We start from the raw sequence: 22,515 nt of genomic DNA, 5'->3' as shown, positions 1-22,515 counted from the left end.
AGCCCTACGGACGTTTACCAAGGTCCTGGTCACCTTCGTGGCCCATCTAAGGGAACAGGGAATACACATATTTCCCTACCTCGACGACATTCTGGTGAGCACACCCTCCGAGCTTCTGGCGATACAGCACACCCAGGTAGTTCTTCAAACTCTATCTCATCACGGATTTCTGATAAACATGACCAAGAGCAAGGTCCTACCGGTCCAAATGATCCACCATCTGGGAGCGATTATCAACATGGCACAAAGTATGGTGTTTCTTCCGCCGTACAAGGTCGGCACCATAACAATCTTAGCAAAGAGCTCCAGGTTCTCAAAAACGGTCGGTCTATCAATCCTGGTCAGACTCCAAGGTCTGATGGTCTCGTGCATCGGTATGGTCTCTTGGGCCCACCTTCATATGCGAGCTCTTCAGTGGTTCCTCAAACCATATCAGACACAAATTACTCAAAAGAGGAACCCCCGCCTCATTCTGACGTCCCAGGCAAGAGACAGCCTGGGATGGTGGACCAGGAAGCTCAACCTGTCCAGAGGCCTTTCCTACATTCAGGATTCCTCGACTCAGATCTTCACAGATGCAAGTTTGAAAGGTTGGGAAGCCACCCTTCACCAACACATCGCCCAGGACAAGTGGTCGCCGTCTGAAAGTCGCCTCCACATCAACAGACTGGAACTGAGGGCGATCCAAAGGGCTCTCGTACAATTCCAACCTATGATCAAGAAGCAAGACATCCTGATCAGGATGGACAACGTATCAGCAAAAGCGCATCTCAACAAGCAAGGAGGGTCTCGTTCCTCCTCCCTGCACGCCGAAGCAGTGGTCATCTTAAATTGGGCAGACACCTTGCCTCGCTTAGGGCGGAGCACATCAAGGGCATCCTGAACACATAGGCCGACTGGCTGAGCAGACAGCAGGTGGACGAAGGAGAATGGGCTCTCAACAAGGACATCTTCCATCAGATTCAACTGAGGTTCTGCCTTCCAGCAGTAGACCTGTTCGCTACTGACCAAAACCACCAAGTCCAGATTCGCCCACCCAAGAGCAGAGGGAGTGGAGGCCCTGGAGTCCCTGTGGCCAAGAGGGCTACTATATGCATTTTCTCCTTTGCCAATCATCCCGAAGGTACTACGGAAGTTGGGGGGGAAGCCCATGTCATTGCCCCTCATTGGCCTCGTCGTCCTTGGTTCCTAACGCTGAGAGAACTCTCCATGCAAGAACCATGGGAGCTTCCAGTGACCAGGGATCTGTTACACCAAGGCCCAGTACTTCATCCAGATCCGGCGTGGCTAAAACTGACAGCTTGGAACTTGAGAGGCAATGGCTGCTAGATCTGGGATACTCCATGAAAGTGGTATCCACCATGTTAGAAGCAAGAAGAGGTTCAACCAAGCGTATCTACGGCTTCACATGGAAAGCTTTTGTGATATGGTGCAACAGAAAACATTTGGATCCACTTTCCACTACAACAGTTAGTCTCCTGAGCTTCCTTCAAGATGGTCTGACTCAGAACCTTAAGTCATCAACCCTTCGATGACAAGTGGCTGCTGTCGCCACAATAATACCTCACCTGGATGGGTATCCTACCACTAGACACCCTCACATCACGACCTTCTTAAAAGGGGTCTTCTCCTTGTCTACTCCTACAGTCCACAGATTCCTGACTTGGCGTCTGCATCTTGTTTTGAACACTCTGAACAAGCCACCATTTGAGCCACTTAGGGAGGTCTCCCTAGCCCTTTTACACATGAAAGCTCTCTTTTTAACGGCAGTAACATCTGCAAGAAGAGTATCCGAACTAGGGGCCCTCTCCTCCAGAAAAAGCCTGTGCGTTTTCCATTCAGACAAGGTGGTACTACGTCCAGAACCGACCTTCGTTCCAAAGGTCAACTCTAAATTTCATCGACTACAAGAGCTTCACTTACCATCCTTTTGTCCTCACTCTTCTCATCCAAAAGAAAGGAACTGGCACACCTTGGATGTGAAAAGGGCGCTGCGCATCTATTTGAATAGAACAAAACCCGCCGGTCGGAATCTCTCTTCATCTCTGTCTCTCCTCCTAGTCGAGGACTACGGATGTCAAACACCTCCATCAGCAAATGCATTCGCCAATGCATACAGCTCTGCTACCAACACTCAGGTGTCCCCATGCCAACAGGAATTACGGCTCATTCAGTTCGTAGTGCTGCCACCTCAGCAATTTTCGACAAACACGCCTCGGTAGAGGAAATCTGCAAGGCTGCGACATGGTTCAGCTTGTCCACCTTCGTAAGACATTACAGGATTAACACCTACTCTTCAGCGGATGCGGCCTTCAGAAGAAGAGCTCTTCAGCACGTAGCAACTGAGGTCTGATCTCACTCAAGTTCTGTTACAGCTTTTGAAGATCCCGCTGATCAGATGTCCTCGCAGCTCAGAGAGAGAACGGAGCCTTGGCTTACCTGTGAGGGCTCCTTCTTCTCTGAGCGAAGAGGACATCTAGCCCACCCAGGGCGAAGAGCCACAGCAACACCGCAAAAAAAAATATTCTGCATCCCAAGTCGGTAAAGGCATTCCTTCCTTCCTTGGTGTTCAATGTTTATAGTCGGTTGTTGACTAACTTAATGTTCTATCTTCAGGTTCATGAAGATTTCATTGATTGTTCTTTCACATACGTTTATATTGATGTTTTTTCCTGTCTACAATTCTGCTTTGGAAGTCCTCGAACTGGAAGTTGGGGGACGGTCCTAGCACAGGGACAGGAAGTAAAGGTCTGTGAATCCTGCCTCTCCCTGAGCATAGGAACGGAATAACCCGCTGATCAGATGTCCTGTTCGTCCTCTTCGTTTACTCAAGTATGCATGAGAGAGATAAAATTAGACTAAAAATGTAATTCTTGTGATAACTTACTGTTTTCCTGTTTTCTTCATAGTAGTTGAGCCAATAAGCTTTTCTCTTTTTTTGTTTCCCAACAGGGATGGATTGACAACTTTAATGGACCCAGTGGCCTCTTTATTGCTGTAAGCAACCTTTGAAATGTAGATATGTGTTTTGGCTGAAAATGAAGAGTGACTTCAAATGGTTTTTTTGACTCTGTATCTTCTGTTTTAAGGCAGGAAAAGGAATTCTTCGAACAATGCGAGCCTCCAACAGTGCCGTTGCAGATCTTATTCCAGTAGATGTAGTCATCAATGCAACAATAGCTGCTGCTTGGTATTCGGGAGTTAATAGGTATAGCAGGTGACAATGCATTTTTCAAATGGGCTAATAAGCTTTAGTCATATGATACTGTAGCTCTGTTAGCTCCAGTTTTCAAGAGTAGGTTCAAACTTGTAAGGGATATGTGGTGATGCTACATATTGCTGTAGGGACAAGTAACCAGTTATTTTTACTGCCCTAACCCTTAATAATCATTGCAAGAGTGAGTGTGTCTGTGGACAGGAAGGTCCTGCGTAAGCCTCCAGATGTCCACAGGATACTGCACCCCAGGGAGTACAGGGCATGGGTAAAAGGACAGTGGGACATGAAATGTTCCTACAAGAAACCCCTGCATTGAGAGCCAGTGTGATGTCACATGAACTCACGAAGCTGCCTTATACAGAATCAGATCCTTGGTCTATCAAAGTCAGTATTGCCTACTCAGACCAGCAGTGGCTCTCCAAGGTCTCAAGCAGGGGTTTTTCTCATCACCTACCTGCCTAGTCCCTTTAACTGGAGATGCCGAGGGTTGAACCTGGGACCTTCTGCATGCCAATCAGATACTCTACCACTGAGCCACAGCCCCTCCCCATGGCTAGAGTGTGAGAATATTACTGGGAAGAACTGGATTCAACTCCTCCACCATGAAATTCACTGGGTGACCTTGGGCGCAGCCACACTGTCAGTCTACTTTACCTCAGTGGAGTGTTGTGCTGATAAAGACGAAGCAGGGAGAACCATTTATGCCACACTGAGCTCTTGGGTGGAAAGGCAGGATAAAAATGTCATTGCTGCCAAAGCTGCTGAGGTAAGTTGCCATTTCATACAGGGAGAGGTTCCCGCAGAGTTGAAAGCAAAATTGCACGAACTTGCATGAGCCCAGGTATTTTGGTCCTGTCTGGTTCCCTCCCATGGGATGGAATATGAGAGTGCATTCCAGCAGCCTTGGTCTCTTCTTAGACCCCTGAATAAGGTCTGTGTTAATTTCATTTAGACCATTTTTCGGACAGCAACTCCTTTTGCAGCCTGGTTTGGTGGTACTGCATCCATAAATAAATTTAAATTATGGTCTTTATGTGTTTTTTTACAATTGTTTTATTTCTATTGTAAGCTGCATAGAGTTGTGCAAGGCAGAAAGGCTAGATGTTTTTAATAAATTGGGTTAATAAATCTCTTTTAATTATTTAGCCTTCAGTTTACCTAAAAGACTAGATATCATAAGAAACTAAACTCTGTAGATGTTCCTTATCCAATTATTTGTAGTCAAGACACATGATTAGGGAATGGGAAAACTTAAGTACTGGAAGTGCAGCAATGGGCTCCAAGGACAATATAAGAAACTTCAAATATGTTTTTACCAGGAAACATGCATGGAAAATGTCTGGGCACAAACAGGATAGAAGAAATACAGTTGTCTTGAGTGTGCTAGAATTTGAAGAGAAAATAAAGGTTGAGGGGAAAGGAGATGAGTAACAAGACTTTGAAAGGAGCAAGAGCATGAAGAAAGTTATGGGTTAAGATGAAAAAGCTAATGGGTTAATAGGGAAGGGATACAGGAGCTATTGAAAGTTCAGAGGAAAGATGTAGCAAACAGATGTAATTGAGCACCAGGCTTCAAAGCAGGGAAGAGTCTTAACGTGAGAAACACATGAAGCAGTAAATAAAAGAATCATGATAAGAAATAATCAGAGAGAGCAGCAGAAATAAAAATTGGAAGTGTCTTTTGAAAAGCTACAGAAATAAGCAATGGGATTGGCTTCGAGGAATAAAGAGTAAAAACTATGCTCAAGTTTATGATTTAGCATTTTATTTAGAGTTCATCTTAAGATCATTTAGGTTAGCATTGGGCACTTTGCTTGGTAATATTTCATCCCTCCTGTCCAAGTGTTCACTGAAGTCAGTCTATTGGAAGACTTTCTATCTCTAACATGGGGTTGCATGAGGTTTGGTCTTACTTCAAATAGTAAATATCTGACACCGTTAAGAAGGATCTTCCAGTGGCAGAACATTATTAATACCCCTGAATGAGCCTGACAACCACCTTAGTTTTTATGAGGTCTATGGACGCTGAATCCAATAAGGAAGTCTATGGACGCTGAATCCAATGAGGAAGGAAATGATTAGCGTTGTTGACGCCTATTAGGGTAGCCATGAGTCGGAAGTGACTTGATGGCACTTAACACAAACACAGTTATCAATAGGGATTACTTTTTCTGGCCCATTGCAGACATACAGATAAACCAGGATTTAGGGATCTGTAGCATGACATTGAATTACATATGCTCTTTTCTCTTTGGTGGGGGAGGAATGGTGATTCAGTCCTACTGGATTCCCAGTAAGGCCTCAGATGGAGGGAAGGAGCTTTGGAGTCCTTTAACACATTCTCCCTGGAGATGTTTGAGGCTGTCGTTCTCCCTCTCCTGTTGTGTGGCATTCTCACTATGCCTCTTCTTGGTTTTCCACCTGTGACAGCAGGGGGAAGCCTCTCTGTTGTGGTAATGTCCACTTCACCTGTGTTTGTGGTCGCACATATGCAAACCTCCACTGCCAAGGCAGCAGTGTTGCTACCTAGTGTTTTGTCCTTTGCATACCAGAACAATACCCTTTGAAGTCCCACAGGTTCTCTTCTCTCCTGCCTGATCCCTTGGTGTTGTGGTGGCAATTCCCCATATCCTTCCCTTTTCTGATTTTTTCCCTTATCTCCCTTGGTATTCAATGTTAAACATGATTTGTCATCCAGAGTATGCTTTTAAATTCATTTTGTGAAGCCTTGTCTTAGTCAACATTGTCAAATCTGAATTGAGGAACATAACCAGCTTCATTATGACCTAGGCTGGGAGGGATAGTGCACAAAGCTGAAGCCAGGTCAAGAAGTGGCAGACTCTGGGGGAGGGAGATGGATTGGAAATGTGAGCCTGAGGCCTGTTCCTTACATTCTCTTGCTCGTCTTGGGTCATGTGATGTAGAAACAAAAAGTTGATTTCAAGAATGTCACCTGGACAAGGACTAGCACAAAAAGCTTGAAACTGAAATTTGACTTACCGTATATACTCGCGTCTAAGCCGAGTTTTTCAGCCCAAAAAAAGTGATGAAAAAGCCCAACTCGGCTTATACGCGGGTCAAGATGGTAGGGGGGGAGGGAGGGACAGGGGGGAAACTTACCGCCGCCTGCCCGCGTGCCTTCCCTGCGGGGCCTCCTGGGCGCAGGGAGGGGGCCGCCGCCGCCTGCCCGCGCGCCTTAAGGTAAGCCTGCGGGGGGAGCTGCATTTCCCCTTCGGCTTATACGCGGAGCCTAATTTTTCCCCATTTTTGGGGTGAAATTAGGCACCTCGTCTTATACTCGGGTCGGCTTATACCCGAGTATATACGGTATTGTGCTTTCAAAAATACTCGTATATTGAAGGTGTGTTAGACCTAGGAAAAGAGGATTGCATTTACCTCTCCTTTCTTTTTCTTTTTTTGCTTTGTTGTTTGCTCACTGCATATGATATTCCTGTCAGTGACTTTAATTACAAGTAAAGGTTATTTTCCCCTATAAAACTGATATTTTAATGTGAATGTTCTGCCCTAGATACAAAGCCAAATTTTGTTCTTTCTAACCAGAGAACCCAGAATGTGGCTGGGAAAAGCCTGGTGTTCTTTATTTGAAGAAGAGTCTTTAAAGAAATGGTTTAGTTTTCTGGGCTAAGTGGCATACCTTCTGGTACCAAAAGGTTCTTTCTTAGTGTTAAGGTTGATGGAACAAGGCTGAGAGGGATACCAGTCAACAGGGTCTGCTAATATCCAGTCATACTTAACTATGTTTGCTTTATATTGAGCACTTCTAGAAAAATGGTTAACTTAAGGTTTTCACTGTCTTGGTGTTTTTCAGACCAAGAAATATAATGGTATACAACTGTACAACGGGTGGCACCAATCCTTTCCATTGGGGTGAAGTTGGTATGTCATGTTTTTTATCCATGTTTGAATAGCATTCACTTATTTATAAAGTTTTAAGGCAGTGTTGAGGTACATTCAAAAATTAAAAACTGTTAGAAGCTTTAATAAGTTGAAATAAAGCCTTGGTTCCAATCAGCATCGCTATATGGCCCTTCAGTTTACGCCATAGACATCTGTCCCTATTCCAGACTCCTTCTTTAATAAAATTGTAGTACTAATAATCTGATAACTTTTGGTAATATTTGAGAGGGAAGATGAGTTTAGGATGTGGTGTAGTAATGTGACTGAAAGAATGACCTATAATCCAGGAGGATGCTGATTTAAATCTTGGCTAAAAATTCACCAAGTGGCCTTAGGCTTGTAGAGCTGTTGTAAGAATTACTGTGATATATACAAGAAGTGCTGTGAATACTGAAGGTGCTACACAAGTAAATTATGATGTTCTTTGTGGTCTCTGTTCAGTCCTAAGCATAGGTTCTAAGCTGGCAAATAGAAATGTGAGAACGCTCTAGCCCAGATATTGGCACTCAAATAACCTCTCCCTTGAGGGGAGGAGTGACAACTGCTCTCCTTTTAGTAGCTCCACATTGGTTCCCTGAGAAGGACCTCAGATTTCCTTCTCTCCAGCTTTAGTCCTAAAAAAGTTAGTGTAATTTAGTCAAATTTGTAATTTAATTTTTCCCTTCCATGTTTACCTTTTTTTGTCCTTTTTTTAAGCTGCTAAAATAGCTAAGTTGCAAAAGTTATGATGCTGCAGATCCTTGTAAAACGAGGTTTGGAAGAAGTGCCTCTGAAACTGTGGAGGGTTCTTTTGTCTGGCTCTCTTCTGGTACTGGCTGTTCTTGTGCATCTTCTGATACCAGAACCAGCTTTTGTACTATGATCTGTTCTTGTAATTCTGCCACTTCTTATTGAGCCCATGCTCTAAACAGTTCCAGCAGTCATACTGTATTACTTAGGGTCAGCATCACATTCTGTGTTCCTGCATTTTCTAATGTGAAATGGAATTCCCCTCTCCCTTTTTTGGCGCCTTCACTCTGTTCCCCATCCATACTTCCATGTTTTCCTTTTTGGGGGACACCTTGTAATCCCCAAGGCATTCTGTAGTGCGCTGGAGCAGAGAGACTCTCTCAATGATGAGGTCTATAGCAAAAATTGACAATATGACCTTTCTCCCTACAATATTGAGGTCTGGCAAAACAGGGCATGTCATGATGTTCATCATGTTCATCAGGAGACTGCTATGGTCATGAAATGTTGCAGTGGATATCATACTTGTGTGCAAACTGTGCACAGCCACTGCAGTGTCTGTCCCCCTCAACAATCCTTTGTTTTAGCACCTTAAATGTTTAGTGTACCTGCCTACTCTTGGTCAGTTTCAGTCCTTGCATTATGGCCATGTCTAATTTTTCACCTTACATCCACTAGCACAAATGCCATGTTTCCACATTGCCTCCAACATTATCCCAACTTCCACTTTATCACCAGTGTCTTCGGTATTCTTTGAAACTCCAGTACCTCTGGCACCTATTGTATTTTCCCTTTTGGTAGCAACTTTGATACTGGCCCTTGATTGATTGATTAGTAGACCAAGTTAAGTACTTCTTCTCATGTCCACACAAAAGATAAATGCCTTGAATCTGTTTAACTTGATCTGGTCCCAGAGTATTACCGAGTTGTCTCTGGATCATGTTGTTGGATAACAATGTTCTTCTTCCCCTTTAGAAGACCATAAGCATTATGCAGACTTGGTTGAATATTTTGATGCAGTTCTGAAAATGCAAGTATACCAATGTCTGTTTAAAGTCTCAGAGACAGTGTATGTTAGTTCAGTTTGAGGCTATATAACAGTGATCTTAGCGATGCTAGCAATGCTGTTAGAAATGGTGAAAGGTGTTCAGCCAAAGCTGTCTTTGGTAACGACATACAGAAGTTAGATAGTATGTATTAATTTCATGAAGAGGATCATATGTTTCCCCTTTACCCATCTAGCTCCCAACTCAATGGTGTTTCATCTATCTTCCAGTAAAACCCCTAGCTCAGCTCTGACCAGTAAGAAGGGTCAGAAGTTGCATAGGCTGTATTCACTGCATTGTCTATACAGGTCTTGATACCATGACATACATGCTAAATGATTAATGCCCCTTGTGGGGCTAAGTTACCCACTTCTGCAGTACCTGCCTGATAAGTACAATTTGCTTAAGACAATCCGGGTGGAAGGCTTCATGTTGGCAAAATAAATGAGTACCATTAAATATCCTTGTACGTCAAAAACCATGCTTACATGTTTGACACTTCGTCAACATGCTTGGTTATGCTCTTCTTTCACTCAAGGTACCTGCCCTTTAATATAGGGCTTTTCCATGTTTCTGCAGCCGAGGTGCTAGAGAACGTGAATAAGGACAAGAAGATGGCATGAAACCTTGGGGTTTTAACCTTTATCTTATTTCTCTTGACAGCAGTCTTGGTCATTATCCATACTATGTGGAACCCCCCCCCCCCCGAGTTTATCTGCAGACCCCACCAGGAAAAATAGTAACAATTCAACAATGACCCATACTTCCTAGGTTGCGAACATTGTGGAAAGATCCAGACTCCATCAAAGATCAAGCATAGTTTTGACACATAGTTTCCATATTATTCACAATCATCCATTCACTTCCCACACTGGAACCAAACAATTCTTACTAATGTGGGATCTGTCACTTCAGACTCTTGAGTCCTCACCTTCATTTGGGTGAGATATGTCATAATATTTGGTGCTGTTCTTTTAGAGAACTAATTCTACCCTCTCAAATAATTTTTTTTTTTACTCCCAGACATTTATGGCCCTGAAAAGGAAAGGAGGATTCTATTCTGTGCTAGAACTAAGGGGTCAAAAATGTTCCGGATTGGGTTTATGAAAGCTTTCCTTCCTCACTTACTTCTGCTTTTCAATAATAGTACGTAGTTCATATTTGAAGACTTTCAGGATCCTTTGTCCATATTGGCCACAATGCAGAACATACCTCTCTTTCATCTTGGCAACTGCTGCAGTTTGCTTCACCAAATGTATGGTAGTAATAGTAGACCGCATGTGCTTATGGATGTTCTTCACATGATTTTATCTGGAGCGGCTGCCAGAACCTCCCTTCAGGTTCATCAAATCACTAATTTCCCATGTGTGGTACTGCATGGAGACCACAAAGAAGAAACACAAATTACCCATAATTGGAGTACTTCATGTGGTCATTTGTGTAGTCCCACAACCCACTCTCCTTCCCTGCTGGTAGCCTCTCAATTGTCACATTTCTGGGGTGATTCATGCTCTGTTTTGAAGCCACTGTGGTATAGTACTCAGCTTGCCCACAAGGCATGTACAGACCAACAAAGCTGTCTCTTTGGAGAAGGTATTTGAATGCCAATTTTGGGGCAAGGGCTGTAGAACATTTCAGGTTTCCTTCCGTGCCAGTGTAGAACCCATGTGTGTTGCTGTACAGATGCCCTTTTGAACAATAGTTACAGGAAAGGTAACTGTTTTATTGTCAAGATACGTTTAAAAATACGCACATGCTTTTGGAGTAGCACAGCATACATAAGAGATAAGATGGCCGCTGTTGATGTAGCCGCTTCTGTCCAGTTATTTTTATCTTTAAATGGTTACATGACTGTTAAGATGAAATTCTTTAGGTTTTGCCAGCATTTCCCATTATAAATCGTAGTTATGGTATTTTGAATACTAAATATTTATACCAGATATATAACAAATGCAAAAACAAATAAATAAATGACTCTAGCCTTTAGTAAGGACTGTGTGTATACTGTGATTCTGTTGAAGTGAAGAAAAATGCAAAATGCGTTCACTGAAAAATTCCACTTCCATTTCAGTAAGTTTCTAACTCATATGGCATATGAAGTAGCCTTACACGATGTCAGGCTCTGGTCTCTCTAGCTCAGTGTGGTCTGGTCTGACTGATAGTGGCTCTCCACAATTTCAGACAGAGATCTTTCCCAGCACCCTATACCTGTGATCCTTTAACTGGAAGTTCTTGGGACTGAACCTGGGACTATTGTGGTACACAGTAAAGGCTCTGATGCAATGCCTGTTGAAATCTCTGAAGCCAAAATGATGATGAAAAGATTTTCACTGATTACAAGGGCAGAGTTCCATGCCCTACATAACTTTTTGTCTTTTTTTTATGCCAGGAAGAGTCAGAATAAATGTAGCAGAATTAATTAAAATTGCAGAAGAAATATAAATTAATTCAAATTCTGTAAATCTGGTCATTTGTTATATATTGATCATAACCCCTTTTTCTGGCAGAATTTGGATTGCTTTGGTATAGAATTTGATTTAAAAAATTTAGATGCAGAGTACACACACTCCTGATTGTTATTAGAAATGGAGCTATAATTGGTGACAGGACATCACACTGGTTAGCAATAAGATGCAGAACAATCATTCTGCACAAGGTGGGAGAGCCAAGAGTCTCACTTCTGAGTCAGCTTAATATCTGTAAGTCTCACTTAATGGGGCAGAGTGCAGAAGCTGGAGAAAGACTGGCTTGGTATAAACTGTCAGATTGATGCCAATTAGCTCATGTGCACTGGAAGAAAATGCAAGCATTTTGGATCAGGTTCATAAAATAAAAATTTCCATTTCTGTAAGACTCTAAAACTTTGAAGTATGAATTATATAGCCATGCTTCAAAGTCTGCTTCTTCCCTAAGTTGAGCTTAACTTACATTTGAACTTTGTCGCTTTTAATGTCTAGTTTCCAGGCAACTTATAGTAGCTGCCATGGGACTTTGTATGTCTCTCCTGCTCAAAAAATATAATGCAGCCTGCTGAACAATATTACTGTCATTGATTAAAATATTTTGTTCAAACTAATGTATCAGTTATTATAGACTAGTTGCTTAATCTGAAATACTGCTATATTTTGGGGGGGCTTGTGCATACAATTAAACTTGGACCATTTTATTTTGTTTGACATCTAGAACAAGGGTCGCTAGTAGAGACTTGCAATCCAAGAGCTTAGCATAAGAATCTAAAATTAATTAGTGAATTGTTAAAATATAACTTAAATAAGTGTGATACTTCAGCTAATTTAAAATGTTGGGTTTAAAATGTTGTAGTGCAGTACAGTCACTGCTTGATGCACAGCTTATGTGGTATCAGCCTATGCAGCTATATTTTCAATTATTTACTAACATGGGGTTAATAATTAAGTAGGAACAAAGAGTACAGAATAGAAAGAGAAGCTGCATTGAGTAGGAAGAACAAAACTAGTCCTATATGTGAGATGCGCTACTTAATAAACAATTTAAATAAATGCATTTTAGCTCTGCCAGTTAATAAAGAATGTGTAATAGCAATGTATGTTTAATTCAGTGAGCAGTAGTGTATATTGTGATGTCCGTGGAAGTCCATTACATCTATATGGTTATTATCAAAGCTGTTACACAACTTTTCTTTCTTAGAATACCATGTAATATCTACTTTCAAGAGGAATCCTCTCGAACAGGCCTTCAGACGGCCCAATGTAAATCTAACCTCCAATCACCTTTTATATCACTACTGGATTGCTGTAAGCCATAAGGCCCCAGCATTCCTGTATGATATCTACCTCAGGATTACAGGAAGAAGCCCAAGGTAATGGTGCCTAGCTCTGTCTTGTGTTTCTCTGGCTTTATGCAAACCCATGTTTACACAATAATGCATATTAACTAAGTTTTCTTTTTTTTTGAATATGGTGGAATGGTCCTTTAAGTCAAAGGAGCATGAATGCGAGTCTTCCATTTCTGGCAACAGTAAAAATGGTGTGTTCTGCATATTTTAATAGATGCCTAAATCACGATGTCCAGGGCAGTTTGAATTCACTGTAGGCACATGCTTTGAACAAGAGCTACTCAAACCATTTGACCCTTATTTTTTCTACAGAGTGTTACTTAAATTTGGTGTTCAAGAGGAATCCCTTAGAACAAGCAATAAGGCGTCCTAATGTTAAACTCCAGTCTAACCCCCTTATACATCAATATTGGACAACAGTTGGTCACATACTTCCTGCGTTGTTACACGATGTTGTTCTCAGGTTGACAGGTCAGAAACCGTGGTAAGAAGGAAAGGGCTAACTTTTTTGCTAGAACGATGGTGGAGGCTTGTTGGCGGTGTAAGATCAATGGCATGAGCTTTTCCCTTAGATTTACTAATAGAATAATCAACAATAACAGTAAAAGAGTTGGGTGTTCTGTGGGATTTAGTGGTTGCTTGAAGTTTGCCATTATAGCAAACCTATCAATCCTGGCAAATTACTTAAACCCCTGGAACTATCCCACTCTAGCACTGTTATTGAAATTATAAGCTGAAGTGCACTGGGAGGGGGATTAGAGACACAAAAAGGGGGCGCACACCTGTAGGTTTTTATAGGTGGCGCAGGCCACTTTGAACACATTGTATGTCAGCATCACTCGGCTTATAATTCTTGGCTACAATTTTTTTAAGTAAGCTTTGTCCATTTAGCCAGTCAAGAACTGCATAATTGCAATTTGACAGTTCCTACTTTAGTTATTCTTAATAGCACAAATTTCAAGCTTTCTTTTGCAGAATTAATGTTCAGATTGTGTGACCACTACCACTGATCTCTGATGGGACTGAAGAAATGTCAGCTCCTGTTCTTTCCACAGTAGTGTGGGGGAGGGGTAGAACAGGAAGCATTACTATTTTTGGTTTTGGTTTTTAAGTACGAAACGGTCATTAGGCATATTAGTATGACTGCCATTTATTTTTCAGAAGTCTAGAATGAAACCTGCTGAAAAATGTCTATGGCATTAACATGTCTGACCGTTCATTTACCATGCAAAGGAATTACTTGTACCTTGTTTGGTGTAGGGAATTGCCTCTACTTCTATCGCAGTGCCAACTGGCTGAGAGGGCAGGTGATGGTGCTCACTCTGAGAGGGAGGGCATCTGTGGTCAGGAAGGGAATCATCCATCTCTCCAGATGCCCTTCTTACCTCAGAGTAGAAGGAACCCTCATGGTAAGTACTCAGGGGTCCGTTCTCACCTTTGCTGGCGTTGGATAACTCTGACTGCTTCTTCCTGTCTATGCCAATTTCTTACACTTCTGTTGCTCAGAACAGACTTACTACATTCAGAGGCATTCAACATCAGCTGTACTGCTCTCCCAAGGTTTTGGCAAGTTTCCATACATGACTCTTTTTCAAAGAGGGATCTACTTATATGTTTCAGTATATTTTTGAAAGTACCTTGTCAATTATATGAATTCCACTTCTTGTGTAACTTTACGCCCTTGAGTGACGTTCACATCTAAGTACAAGGCTGAATAGTATTTCATATTTTTCACACATCTGAGTGTAACCTCACTTAACTGATTTGTGTAAATGGAAGTCTGTAACATAGCACCATAAGTTCCTTCCAAATGTCATGAAAAGGGGGCATGTTAAACACATGAGAAGACCCAGTTTGAAATAAAATAGCAATATTTAATAAACTGCAAATATGAACAAAAAGATACACATAAATGCCTACGCTTTTATCAGTATGTGATTTTACCACTCAAATGCCCAGTTCTGATAGCTACAGGTAGCTACTGGAACTTGACTTAATTGCACTAGACAGGGAGCACCTGATTTGGTCTAGAATATCATTGTTTGGTGAAACTTAAAAGGATGTGATTGGCCAGCAGATGGATCAGGTGAGTGTCTCCAGATGGCAGGCAGGAGGGAGGCGATGGTAGAGTGAGGAACGAGTTCCAAGTGAGGCAGCTAAGCAAAGGATTTGAACAGGTCCTGGTAATAGTGGCTGCCCAGCAGAACACTAGGAGAAGTATGTTCAACAGACACATTCATTCCTATTGGTAAACAGTCACCTTTCCCATGTGTTTTCTTATGTTATTGAAGGGTAAAACTACCTATGTGCTTCCTCAACACTGGAGTTTCTACGTCAGAGGTCTGGGGAGATGGAGGAGGGGGTATAATGCTGGTTTGGAATGAATTATAGTCCTTCTCCTTAGAGGACAGTTTAAAACTCATCAGCTTGCATTCAGTATCCTGAAATTTGATATGGATTTCTGTACTTTATTTTTGGCAAGGTAATCTCAGTTGGATCTCCAGGGAATTCGGCTAGGTTTCATTTCGTTAGTCCATTTGACCCTTTAAAACAAAAAAAGAGAGAGTTCATCCTAACAACTTCAGACAATTTTTTGTTAGTGTGTTGCAGATTCTCTCCAAGCAAATCAAATGTGTAGTCAGTCAGTATCCTTAAACTCTCTATCTAAATAAGAGCACAGAGTAAAAGGAGTGATAAATGATGGTGTTTATCTTGTGACATTACCATTTGGCAATGTGCTGATGGAACTGTTTTACATCTTCTAAATTAAGGTTGATATTTGCAAATCCAAGGGTAGAGTGATGGTCACTGCGGTTACTTGTAACTATTATGCATAGTAAATACTAGGACATATTGGTATAAGTCAAATTCTGCTCATTTCCATTTTTTCTATAAGGTAGAACAGTGCAGCTAGTTGGATTGTCTTTCTGTTTTTAAAAAACAGCTAAATAGGGAATTACCTAGTAGCCCAATAATAGCCTAACTTTGCAATGACTTGTTGCATTATTGGTTAGTGTTGGATTATGACTAAGGAGACCTGGGATTCAAATCTTCACTATGCCATAAAGATTACTGGGTGAAATCATTCTCTCATCCTAACCTGCCTCATAACATTGTGAAGGTTAATGGGGTGGGGAGCATGTGTGTTGCCCTATGGCTTGAAGAATGTGTGGCATAAAATCTTACACAGACCTCTCTTAGTTTAAGATTCTTGTGGTTAGTAGAAATTACAACCAGTAATATTTTACCTATTGTTAATAAGTTGTAAACTACTTAGATGTTAAATCCATTACCAAGAAGGTATATCCATGGAACAAAACAAGAAGTCTTCAATTGAAAAAAGGTTGAAGTGGTACCCCTAGCATATTTTCTGTAACTTCAAATGTATTTTAATTCATTGTTTTTTTCCTGCAATGCTTGAAATTAATGATTATATACAGTATTTTTTTCTGTTCTCAATTTTCTGCTTATGAATATTTGGGAGGAAGAGCTCTGGCTAAGCTCTTTATAACATGGGTGAGAGTTGTGCACTTTTCCTCCTCGTAGCTCACCAGCAATACTTACGCTTTAAAAAAAGTTTAAAATAAATATCCTCTTAGGCAAAAAAAGTTGTGTTAGTTTTATTACCTTGTATTTTTTTCTGATGGCTAGTCATTTGTATGTGGTATGCCTTCCTTCTAATACCTCTCCACCAAATGTAGTTTTTAAATTTTCCAGTACTCATACACAGTAGAATCTGGCCATCCTGTTCACTATATGGCCACAGTCTGTACAGAGCAAATGTAACTTTCCAAAGGCTATGCATATTTGGTGCTGATTTTATTTTTTGCTGACCCTTTCATCCTTCCTGCTGTTTATTGTCAGTGTGTTCTATTATGAGGATCAGGCTGGAAATGAACCCTTCGTAATAGTCATATATGGAAAGGTCATTCGCTTTGGACTACAGTTAGCATGCGCTGGCGGAATTGGTTGCTATATCTGGTCAGTCGAGTTGAAAGGAGGAGCAGACCCACACACGCATACACCACCACTGCCTCCTACAAAATGGGGTTCAAATTTGTATATTCACGATGTTCTGGGTTCAAATTCATCTTTAGTAATACTTTAAAGTCTGCTTTCCAAGTTGATCCTAATAACTGAATGCACTGTATACAGATAAGGTACTGGGGGTTGCCCGGCAAGGCAATACACATTGATAGAATATTTCTGCATATTAAGCAGTAAATATCTAAACTGGCACACTGCATTGCACCAGTTGGGGTAACCTGCAATAATACCCGGGAAAAGATCTTGTGATAGAGGCTGTTCTGTCACTTTTCTTCTGTGTTGCTTGAATGATGGAGAAAAAGATGCTCCGCAGAGAAGACTCTGGCATCTGATAGGTGTGTGAATCTGTAGCACTGGTAGTCTTTTTGGTAGGGAAACTAGCCTTCCATGAAGGAAAGGGGTGTGTGTGAGAGAGAGTGAGAGTGCTTCATTATCTAAAAGCTTTCAAGTTTTCTACATCTTATCCTTTAAAATCCAAGGATAATTTTTGAATCAAATCACAATGTTACGGGTGGGGGGGTGTTATAATTTAACGAAAACAACTAGATATAATTCTTCCTCCTGAGTCCATAAGATGGTTCTAAATATGTACAATCTTATGTTAATGATGTGGACCAAAAATGCAGCTGCTGACTTTTCTTAATATTTCATAATTTTAAAAAAGCTATGCAGAAATATTCTATGTTAAATGTACTGAATGCTTTATTGTGATGGCCAAATTGGAGGCTCCTGTATTGCATCATATCTGCTGAAATTAGGATGGTGGTGGTGTATACTTTTGAACAGCACCTTCTCTTTTAGTAACACAACTTTCCCTGGACTGTAGGATGATGAAAACAATAACACGCCTTCACAAGGCTATGATGTTGCTAGAATACTTTACCAGTAATTCTTGGGACTGGAATACAGACAATGTAAATATGCTTATGAGCCAGCTGGGTCCTGAAGATAAAAAGGCAAGTAACTTTCTAATGTTTTTCTGGTTGTCACTAGGACACTAAATTGTTGTGTAAAGAAGGGATTTTCTTACTTTCTGTGCAAATTTTGCATAATCATGAATATTGAAATTTTTCATTAAGAGAAAATTAGACGTGCACATATGCAACTGATTTAAGCTTGCATTCTGAAGTATGCTAACTATTTAAGTGATCAGGTCTCTGTTGAGGATTTGTTTATTCAAATTTCAATACCTTTATTGGCATACCATCAAGCAGTCGATCAAATAAAACCAACCCTCTAAACATCATTTAACCTCCGCCTCTTAACAATTTTCATCAAAAAATTTAGCCACAGATTCAATAGTCTCAGAATCTCAGGAGGATAACAACAATTTGATCTTACTATCATCAGCTTGATCTACATGATTTGAGAGAAAGGGATCTAAAAGGACCACACGAATTTCACAATAAAATGGACAATACAAGAGCATATGATCAATACTTTCAATCTCGGGATTTGTTTATTTATTTGTTTACTTTTTCCAATGAGAAGGGCACACTGTTGTGGTCCTGTATGATGATAGTCACTACGCCAAGTTTGTGCTAGTGTAATATAATTGCAGTCCTATGCTCCCTGGCAGCAAAGCAGAAAAGGACAATAGCAGCTATAGAAAGGAGAGTTGGGGCGGAACTAACCGCCTCTCCAAGCAACTCCATGGCAGCTCCTTCAGCCATCATGATGATGTTTGCTTACTATATACATGGAAGATAAGGTAAAGGTCCCCTGTGTAAGCACCAGGTCATTCCTGACCCATGGGAAGACGTCACATCCCGATATTTCCAAGGCAGACTTTGTTTGCGGGGTGGTTTGCCAGTGCCTTCCCCAGTCATCTTCCCTTTACCCCCAGCAAGCTGGGTACTCATTTGACCGACCTTGGAAGGATGGAAGGCTGAGTCAACCTTGAGCTGGCTACCTGAAACCAACTTCCGTTGAGATCGAACTCAGGTCGTGAGCAGAGCTTTTGATTGCAGTACTGCAGCTTAACACTGCGCCATGGGGAAGATACCAACTGGTAAACACAAAATGCCGAAACTTAGCTATCAAACACATCTGCAACTCCTGTACACAGTGTGCGTGTTCCCTACAAAGAGCAGCTCTAAGACATTTGTTTAGCATAAGTCTACATAGGCAAGTAGTTATTTGGTTAGCAGCCAACACTTGCAGCCACAGTCTTCCCTCATACCGGTCTTTGTATCTTCTGGGAGTTCAAACGTAGCTAGCGATGGACTAATTAGCGAGGCTGGAAGTAGCCTGCATCCCTGAGTACCATCTGCTTATTTGTACTGTGGTGTAATCATGACTACTTCTTAAGGTTGTTGTAATAAGCGCTGCTGTTGGTGCTGAGGCTCACAATGCTTTCATCTAAATGTCAAGGATTTGATGCTGAATAAAATACTAATGAGGGCCATGAAGACATTCTCTTCAATTTGTCCTTGCTGCGTTGTAATATTACAGCTGGACTCAAACAATAGTTTAGTACTGAGTACCTGTTGAAATCTTTTAAGAAGTTTGCATAACCACTGTGAAAAAATAATCTGCAGTTATCCTTATTTATTTTGTGTCGGGCAGCTTAAAAATTCCCCTTTTGACAAAAAGCGCTGTACAAGAATAGCTGCTTTGTTGCCCTATTCAGGAGGTAGATAAACCAGGGGATTGCTTTAAAAAATGTATAATGAAGGGGCTAATAAACCAAGGCTGCTTCCACTTCATACTTCTGTCTGGGCATGAACTACTTTTAAAATGAGGGTTCCCCCAACCTGACTCACTTTCCCCTGCAGCCAGATGGTGACTGCAGGGACTATGGCCCCTCTACACAGCTTTCTCAAGGTGAAACAGTTGGGGGGGATTATGTGCCCAGTTGTGGGGCTGCAGCCCTGCAATGGGAGAGAGTGCTCCCTAGAGCCATTGTGGCTTAAGAAAACAGTACGAGGAAGGTAGAGGTCCCTTCTTCCCCTGCACTATGCTCCCAGTCTGAATCTGGGTGCTTGGGGAAATAAGTTCCCTGCAGCTGCTGTTTTAACAAAACAAAACAACCTTATTGTATAGATTAGGCCTCAGACTTGGCCTTATAAGAGCCAAATAGTCGTATCCAAAGTATGTTTTCCCATGGAAGCAAATACTGGCTCCCTGGGGACATTTTCAGTCAGGAAAATGACACGGGTGAGGCTGAAACTCAGGCTATAGTCCTAATCTCAATTGGGTTCTTGTATATCTAATTCTTTGAGATGCATTCTGGGAGTTTCGCTTTTGGAACTCCCAGTATCATGCCCATTTGAACTCTTAGTGTGATCCAAGGATATCCTAATACACTGTACTTGGGACTCAGTAACTTTGCAGTTGCCTTAATGTACAAAGAATTTTCATCTGTGCTGCTCTTAATACTTTTGAGTGTGTGTGTAAAGTACAGTAAAGTCGCAGCCGACTTATGATGACCCCTTACAGGGTTTTCAAGGCAAGGGACTAACAGAGATGGTTTGCCAGTGCCTTCCTCTGCATAGCAACCCTGGTATTCCTTGGTGGTCTCCCATCCAAGTACTAACCTGGGATGACCCTGCTAAGCTTATGAGATCTGATGAGATCAGACTATACCATGATGCCCCCTCCCACTGTTAATACTTAGCCTTTAAATAAATATATGGAAAATTTATCGTAATAATAACAATTTTTATTATATGGCAGGTATTTAATTTTGATGTCCGCCAGTTACATTGGGCAGAATATATGGAAAACTACTGTATGGGAACAAAGAAATATGTTCTGAATGAGGAAATGTCTGGTCTCCCAGCAGCTAGGAAACATTTGAATAAGTACGTCTTTATATTTTTCCTCTATTCTGTTGATGCAGTTTTTGCATTTTTCCTCCTTTGCATTGGACAATAAAGGCTTAGATCTAGGATCCAATAGATGCTAAGATACCTTAAATAATTGGGTTGGGCATTACCAACTGATGTAATGATAGCAGAGAAGTAACATTTCTTTGCCATTGTCACCACTGCTTCATAGGTCTCCCAATGTGCTCTATAGGATGTTCTGTCAGATTCAGTATGAGGTTTCTGCCAGCATCACTGTAGACATCTCCCAGTCCTCTTCATGTCACCCAGCTCCACGATAAACCATGGAGCTTCACGTTCTAAACTCCTACTGCAGCAAAGCATGCCTTTGGAATCCTAAAATCCCCCCCCCCAGAACATTCCGAAATGCAGTGGGATTCATGAGCCTCCATGGGCAAACCATTTTAACTGGAGCCCTTTGTCCTGCAAGGTCTCAGAGCCACATTCACCTTTCCCTTAATTGGGTAGTGATCATCAGACCATGGTTTTAGGCTGAATCTCCAACCCTGAAACTAGACCTTTCCTCAAAGACTCAGTGCAAGAAATTTAAGTCCAAGCGATGACCTCATTCATGTGTTGGGCCCATCATGATTTGAGAGTGGCCTGGGGCAGCCAAAGAAGCTATAAAATCCTGGGCTCGCCCTGGCAAGGAACCCTCAGCATGCGTGTTGAAGTCTCCCAGTACAATCAGTCTCGGTGTCTCTAGCAACATAGGACTTTTCTAAATAAATATATCCAAGTTGGTGATTAGGCCTCTTGCCTGTGGATAAGTTTAAGCTCTGTATTAAAACTACTGCATTCCTACCTTATTTGCCAGTCAGCATCATGTGTTGTTTTCCGCATTTTTCTTGATTTGTGTTTTATTTATTTCCTAGGTTAAGGAACATCCGGTATGGCTTCAATACAGTGCTTGTTATTCTCATTTGGCGTGTCTTCATCGCAAGATCACAAATGGCAAGAAACATCTGGTATTTTGTTGTGAGCCTGTGTTACAAGTTCCTCTCTTACTTCAGAGCCTCTAGTACTATGAGATACTGAAGAGGACAATTCTAGCATTAGGACATCTATGCATATGGTGGTCTAATGGCACAAAGCCGTATAATGTACCTACTCATCTTGTCTTTTGTAAAAACATGAAGTATTAGATCTGGATTGTGAAATACAGTACATGTGATGCTTAATTGTGTATTTCTGTAAAGATTATATGGCTGGTTCCGGAGCAATCTGTCATTCGGTAAATATGTAGGTTAAATATCCAACAAAACAGATTTAATATCTCTGTGTGAGGTAAACCTTTAGGCCACTGACCAGTGTAACTGTGCAATTCTGGAATGCATTGAATTAAAATCTGCCTTAAGATAGTAAACTTAATTTTTATGGCAAATAAGCTCATTAGTTAAGGTGAACCAATTATTGACTTAGGTGATAGACTTATTTATTTGAGACTTTTAAAATTGCAATGTCCTTGTAAATGATTGTGAGTTTGATTTTTCTGTTAGTCTTTTATTGCTCTTGCCTCCTTCCTGGTGACTGTAAAGATGTGAAGTTTACTTATTGCAACGAGACCTTCCTAAGTTGAACCCGTTTCGGTCTGCTTTTGAAAGTGCACCTACTTGACCCAGGCTGACCCACAGGAGGCTGAAATAATTGGCCATGATCGAGAAGGACGTGTGTGTTTTTGTCAGCATAGGCACCCTCACTGCTGCATACAAACTCCCCTAGTTGAGAAAACAAGGGCAAACAGTGACTTTCCTCACATCCTGAACTGTAACTTATAAGAACTGATTGTATGGCTGAGGGAAGAAGTAAGCTTTATTCCTTAGGATAAATGCAAACGAGGGAAACACATTTTTACAGGTCACTAGAATTTTTCCAAAGTGGCGCAAGAAATCAGGAACTTCTTAAATTTTTGTT

General features: G+C 41.3%; 1 protein-coding gene across 1 annotated transcript in view; it reads left to right on the top strand.

Moving 5' to 3' along the window:
- Nucleotides 1–22,143, top strand: part of FAR1 (fatty acyl-CoA reductase 1) — a 44,632-nt gene extending 22,489 nt beyond the window's left edge. Inside the window, exons 5-11 of the mRNA XM_056852135.1 lie at nt 2,953–2,997; nt 3,090–3,208; nt 7,047–7,114; nt 12,577–12,748; nt 17,598–17,727; nt 20,450–20,577; nt 21,477–22,143. Coding sequence (XP_056708113.1) covers nt 2,953–2,997; nt 3,090–3,208; nt 7,047–7,114; nt 12,577–12,748; nt 17,598–17,727; nt 20,450–20,577; nt 21,477–21,639 — 825 coding nt within the window. The 3' untranslated portion in view covers nt 21,640–22,143. The remainder of the gene's footprint in view (nt 1–2,952; nt 2,998–3,089; nt 3,209–7,046; nt 7,115–12,576; nt 12,749–17,597; nt 17,728–20,449; nt 20,578–21,476) is intronic.
- Nucleotides 22,144–22,515: the final 372 nt, after the last annotated feature.

This window comes from Euleptes europaea, chromosome 6 (assembly GCF_029931775.1).
Source record: "Euleptes europaea isolate rEulEur1 chromosome 6, rEulEur1.hap1, whole genome shotgun sequence".
Taxonomy (NCBI): Eukaryota; Metazoa; Chordata; class Lepidosauria; order Squamata; family Sphaerodactylidae; genus Euleptes; species Euleptes europaea.
This window is presented reverse-complemented; position numbering and strand designations above follow the sequence as displayed.